We start from the raw sequence: 6,374 nt of genomic DNA on the forward strand, positions 1-6,374 counted from the left end.
AGACACATGAAATATGTTCAACATCATTAGCCATCAGGGAAATTCAAATCAAAACCACAATGAGATCCCACCTTACGCCAGTTAGAATGGCAAAGATCAACAAGGCAGGAAGCAACAAACGTTGGAGAGGATGTGGAGAAAGGGGATCCCTCTTACACTGTTGGTGGGAATGCAAGCTGGTACAGCCACTCTGGAAAACAGTGTGGAGGTCCCTTAAAAAGTTAAAAATTGAGCTACTCTATGATCCAGCAATTGCACTACTGGGTATTTACCCCAAAGATACAGACGTAGTGAAGAGAAGGGCCATATGCACCCCAATGTTCACAGCAGCATTATCCCCAATAGCTAAATCGTGGAAGGAGCCGAGATGCCCTTCAACAGATGACTGGATTAAGAAGTTGTGGTCCATATATACAATGGAATATTACTCAGCTATCAGAAAGAGCGAGTTCTCAACATTTGCTGCAACATGGACGGCACTGGAGGAGATAATGCTAAGTGAAATAAGTCAAGCAGAGAAAGACAATTATCATATGGTTTCACTCATTTATGGAACATAAGAAATAGGAAGATTGGTAGGAGAAGGAAGGGAAGAATGAAGGGGGGAGTAAACAGAAGGGGAAATGAACCATGAGAAACTGTGGACTCTGGGAAACAAACTGAGGGCTTCGGGGGGGGGTGGGGGAATGGGATAGGCTGGTGATGGGTAGTAAGGAGGGCACGTATTACATGGAGCACTGGGTGTTATATGCAAATAATGAATCATGGAACATTGCATCTTTACATCAAAAACCAGGGATGTACTGTATGGTGACTAACATAATATAATAAAAAAAACATTTAAAAAACTGGGATGTACTGTATGGTGACTAATAAAATAAAAATTATTAAAAAATAAATAAAATAAAATTTCCTAGTTTTTTCCCCCCAAAATAAAACAACCTGGATACATGGAGATTGAAAACAAAAGAACCCCCCCCACCACCAAATCTCTCAACTATTTGGTTAAGTTACCAAGTGAATATAGAAAGCTCATTTAAAAGAGAATGAATTCCAGATTGGCACACCTGAACACTATAGACGTGATTCGAATTAAATGTTCGCCTTACCATGCAAAGCAATCACTAGAGAAATCAGAGGAATGAGAAGAGAGCCATGGCTGTAAGAAGCCCCAAAAGTCGCAGGGGTCTCAGGAAGGTTATTTTTAGGATGGGAGGACTGACACAGTTTATATGCTCTGAGTGAAGAGGAAGTAAAGATACAAGCAGCAAGCAAAAAACCTAAATGAGTACTTATTCTTTTCTAAACCCCTTCTTGGACAACTTACAGCAACTCGTTAGAACTTTCCATAAGTAATGTCAATATACAAAGGGTATTACTGCTTTCACTTCACAGAGTCGAAAGCTGAGGTTCTGTCAAGGTGAACAGCTCCCTCCGCTTTAGGAAAAAGCATTTTAACACACCCTGGTTCGAATGCTCCACGTCTTCCAACACACCGCAGAGAGGGAGCTGGTAATCAAACCCAGCGGAGTAGGGAGGAGGAGAGCCCAGGTGGAAGGACTAGCCTGGGATAGGCAGATGGACGCCTTGCCCCGTAAAACTGAGAGGGGCTGGGGAGAAGGTAAGGACATTATTCCCATAGGCGCTGAATTGTAGGTTGGAAGAATGTAAACCAAGAGTGGTGGTAAAGGTTATTTTCTGGAAATAAAACTAACCAAAGCTCTCCCTTCGTCTCTATCCTTTATAACCTCCACCTGCAACGGCTTTCTGCATGGGGGCCTTGAATGATCCCATAGAAGCAGTCAAGATTACGGGCTGGAGAGGACTCACGCCATTCTGAACATGGATTCAGCCCTTGCTACCCCAGGCAAAGCCGTTTAATTCATCTGTGACTCAGCCTCTCCACTCAGCGAAGAACACCCTCAGGGCTGCACACTTCAGTAACCGTAAGCCATAACTAACAGAAAATTCGCACAAGAAACACAGAGACACCACCGAACTCCCGCAAGTCAGGACATCAGCCCATCTTGAGCTTGCAGCCACAGCAGCCCCGACTCTGTCCTTTCTTTGTTTTTTATCTTTTTAATTATTTATTTTTTAAAATATTTTATTTATTTTTTGGACAGAGAGAGACACAGCCAGCGAGAGAGGGAACAGAAGGAGGGGGAGTGGGAGAGGAAGAAGCAGGCTTCCAGCAGAGCAGGGAGCGCGACGCGGGGCTTGATCCCAGGACCCTAAAGGTAGACGCTTAACGACTGAGTCACCCAGGCGCCCCAATTTTTTGGTTTTTTAATGTTCAATGATTCATTAGTTGCATATACAACCCAGTGCTCATCACATCACGTGCCCATCTTAATGCCCATCACCCAGTTACCCCATCCCCCCACCCACCTCCCTTTCTGCAACCCTCAGTTTGTTTCCTGGAGTCAAGAGTCTTTATTTAGACCTAGAGGCTGGGAAGCACTGAGGAACGTATCCTAAGTGAATATGAAAACTATTTTATTAAAATGGGGGAAATGGGACACTTCATTCTTTCACAGTATGTCTTTGGTTCTTGGGCTCTGGCTAGTCGACATGGAGAGTGTGGGGGCACAGAGCAGAGCTCAAGGAATAGGTCCGAATCAGTCATGGAGAAAGAAAAGAGAGAGGAAGGCGCTAGGAACCAGACGGGATAAAATACTCACCGACTCTTCTCCTCGCCTACCAAGCCGGAAACAGCCCCCGGCCCGCGGGCCACCACGGTGATGGTCTTTGGCGAATCCTGCGCCCGTGACGTTGGTGCTCCCCATTGGCTGCCCTGGCTCGGAACGGCCAGACCCGGGAGAGATGGGGAGCAGCTGCTCTCTGCCCCCGTATGCACTGCCCCCCACCTGCCCTTAGGCTAAGGGTGAAGACGCTGCCGCCCCCTCAGCGCACCTGTGCGCGCCCTCACTGGGCTGTCCCCCAGCAGTGACTGTGTGCGTGTCTCCTTATTCTACACGACCTTGACTTCTGTCTAACGCCACTGCTGTGATCGGTTCGATCCACTTTCTCCTTAAGACTTATCTGGATTCCCTGTGAACTCACAGTAAGCATTCCTGTTTGTTGTCAGAAGAACGTTCTCCAACGTTCTCCCCTTCCAAAGTGTCCATCCTGGTTATAGAAATACAGCGACTTGTGCCGTGAGTCTCCACGGTAACAGTGGTCTCCCAGAGCTTTCCTGCCCCTCGCAGCTTTGAGATATAATTGACAAGTTGTGTAAATTCAAGCTGTGCCACGTGTCGATATGCTGATTTACTGCAAACCATGACCAGCTGTGGTAAGAGACAGCGCCCACTTCAGGAGTTCCCGAACTTCACCCCAGATGAGAATCACCTGGGGTGATTTTAAACCCCTTGACACCTGAGCCACACCCGATTCCAATGGAGCCGGGCGGGCTGAAGCCCCGCAGGTAAGACGCCGCCCCACAAAGTCTGGGGATGTTGTCATTTTCAAGCTCGGCTCTTCCCCAGGCTCGCTCCCCCACTGCTTTAGCGAAGGGCTGTCTCCTGGGGAGCATGTCCGTGGGTGGGTTCTCTGGCTTTCGTTGCCCAGCTCCGAGCCTGCAGCCCCCAGCAAGGCGGTTCGGGCAGCCGCACCTCATTCACTGTGGGTCCCAGCGGTGGTGCCGCACCATCGGCTCCAGCCGTTAAATTCCGGGCTCCGGAGAACACATTAAAGCAAACTCGAAATGGGGAGTTTGACGGACCTTTATTTTTCTCTACCCCTTAAGGATGCGGTGAGGGTGGGGGCGGGGTTGAGGATCCCAACTGCTCTGACCTTTGTAACGAAACCCTTTTGGAGAGCGGAGAAACCAACGCACGTAATACCTGCTCGTTATTTGGTGTGGAAAAAGACGATTTTTCAACAGAAAAAAATTGTACAGCTGCTTCTAGATCCTTGAGTTCCAAACTGTCCTAATACTTCCATCCTGAATGGCATAGTTTATTTTTATTTTATTTTATTTTTTAAAATATTTTTTTTATTATATGATGTTAGTCACCATACAGTACATCCCTGGTTTCTGATGTAAAGTTCGATGCTTCATTAGTTGCGTATAACACCCAGTGCACCATGCAATACGTGCCCTCCTTACTACCCATCACCGGTCTATCCCAATCCCCCACCCCCTCCCCTCTGAAGCCCTCAGTTTGTTTCTCAGAGTCCATAGTCCCTCATGCTTCATTCCCCCTTCTGATTACCCCCCTTTCTTTATCCCTTTCTTCCCCTACCGATCTTCCTAGTTCTTATGTTCCATAGATGAGAGAAATCATATGATAATTGTCTTTCTCTGCTTGACTTATTTCACTTAGCATTATCTATGAACGGCATAGTTTAGACCTGGAAGATAGTTTAGAGCTGCCCCGTGATGTACAGTCCCTGCCCATGAGGTTGGAGGGGACGTCCTGCCGACCACAAGACGGACCATGCAGGGGACCAACCACTCTCTAGAGCAAGGCTCCAGTTCAGCCTGCTGTGTGTGCAAGAAACATCTCCTTTAGCTTGTTCTGTTGTATTAATGGACTGAACCCACTAAAAAAGTTAGGTGTCACACTTCGTTTTTTAAGAGAGTTCCTTAAACACGAGGTGAGGGGCACCTGGGTGGCTCAGTTGGTTGAGCGACCAACTCTTGGTTTCGGCTCAGGTCGTCATCTTGGAGTGGTGAGATCGAGCCCCACGTCAGGCTCTGCGCTCAGAATCTGCTTCAGATTCTTGCCCTCCTGCTCTCTTTCTCTCTCTCTCAAATAAATAAAATCTTAAAGAACAAAAACAAAACACGAGGTGATTTCCCTTTTCCATCCCCTGCTATACTGTCTTCCTTGGAAATGTCCCCCTGGATACTTTTTCAGACAAGGAACAATTTTCATCCTTTTTTTTTTTTTTAAATGACTTCATTTTTAGTAATCTCTACACCCAACATGGGGCTTGAACCCACAACCCCGAGGTCAAGAGTTGAATATTCCACCAACAGAGCTAGCCCAACACCCCCAAGATGTCTTCCTTCTGGACAGTTTTATATACTAGTCTACTGGTAAATAAATAACACTTGAAAAGTTTTCAAATTGCATGCATGTACACATTTTTAATTAAATTCTTCCAACATCCTCAAAGGCCAGTCAGATATTTTTCAGAGACAATGCTTGCATGACAGATTCAGAGACATCTGGAAGCCAGGGTTGGAGGTGGGCTGGCACCCCCAACTCCGTGAGTAATCTGCATCTAACACATGGCCCTCGACATCTCCAAGGGAGATGCTCAGAGGTCATGCCCCACACCATTTTCCAGAACCAACTGGACCATTCCAGACTCAGAACAGCCCACAGAATAGGCCAACATTTCCCAAGGAAGAAAATATCCAGGGGGCACTGGATCACTCTGTCCATCTTGCCTCATCCCAGCAGTCAGCACTCCAGTCCTGTACGATCCTCAGGCTTTTGTTCTTCACGACTGGGCCCTCCAGCCTCGTCACCATGTTGGGGGCATAATTCTGTTTCGTCTCCCTGTGGAGGGTAAGAATCAGGCTTTGTTCTCTCACATTTGGTTTTCTTTTGCCGTCCTAGAGAAGTACGCAGAACCCCGAGGACAGAAATTCACCACCCCGGAGACCACTCTGGTCCCACGCAGCAGACCGAGCCCAACGGTGCTGCTCTTGGGAGTCAGGGATGGAGGCCAGGGGCCTCGGTTCCACCACTGACTGAGTGCGGTCAGCAGCCTCGACCAGCTCAGGGATCCTGCCCCCTGTGACTCACACTCTGGGGGGGTCTCCTCCCTCACTGGGCTGTGGTTGGTCTGCGTGACCACCAGAGTAAGGCGGAAGTGGAGGGCGCCACTTTCAACAGGAAGTAATCAAAGGCCGGGGTCTCTTTTGGGTGCGCGCTCTCTCTCTCTCTCTCTCTCTCTCTCACTTGTGGAGGAAGCCAGCTACGCTGTCAGGAGCAGCCCTACAGGGAGCCTCGAGGACTCCTGCCAACAGCCACATGGGTCAGCCTGGAAACTGATCTAGTCTCCGTCCAACTCCAGTCGGGGGCTTACCTGAGGCCTCAGGGAGGACCAGGCACTAGAACCACCCAGTCCAACTGCTTCCATATTTCTGACCCTCAGAAATTTTATAAGGAAGTTCATGTGCGTCGCCTTACGTGACTAAACTTGGAGGTAATCTGTTACAGGGCGACAGATAAGGAACACTCCAGGTGTCGTCACAACCTCTACCCAGAATCCACTGCTCTGACGGAGAACGTCGTGGTTTCAGGCCCCGTGCTTCGTAGACACGCTCCGTTTCCAGCCTCACCTCTCCATGGAGGAAGCCGCCATCCCGTTTCACAGACGGGGAAACAGACTCAGAAAGATAAAGGAGC

General features: G+C 48.4%; 1 protein-coding gene across 1 annotated transcript in view; it reads right to left on the reverse strand.

Moving 5' to 3' along the window:
• NLRP5 (NLR family pyrin domain containing 5) overlaps positions 1-6,330 on the reverse strand; it is a 35,137-nt gene extending 28,807 nt beyond the window's left edge. The window contains 1 exon segment of the mRNA XM_044380637.3: positions 6,308-6,330. Within this exon segment, the coding sequence (XP_044236572.3) occupies positions 6,308-6,330 (23 nt within the window).
• Positions 6,331-6,374: the final 44 nt, after the last annotated feature.

The sequence above is a fragment of the Ursus arctos genome, unplaced genomic scaffold, assembly GCF_023065955.2.
Source record: "Ursus arctos isolate Adak ecotype North America unplaced genomic scaffold, UrsArc2.0 scaffold_19, whole genome shotgun sequence".
In the NCBI taxonomy this organism is placed as follows: Eukaryota; Metazoa; Chordata; class Mammalia; order Carnivora; family Ursidae; genus Ursus; species Ursus arctos.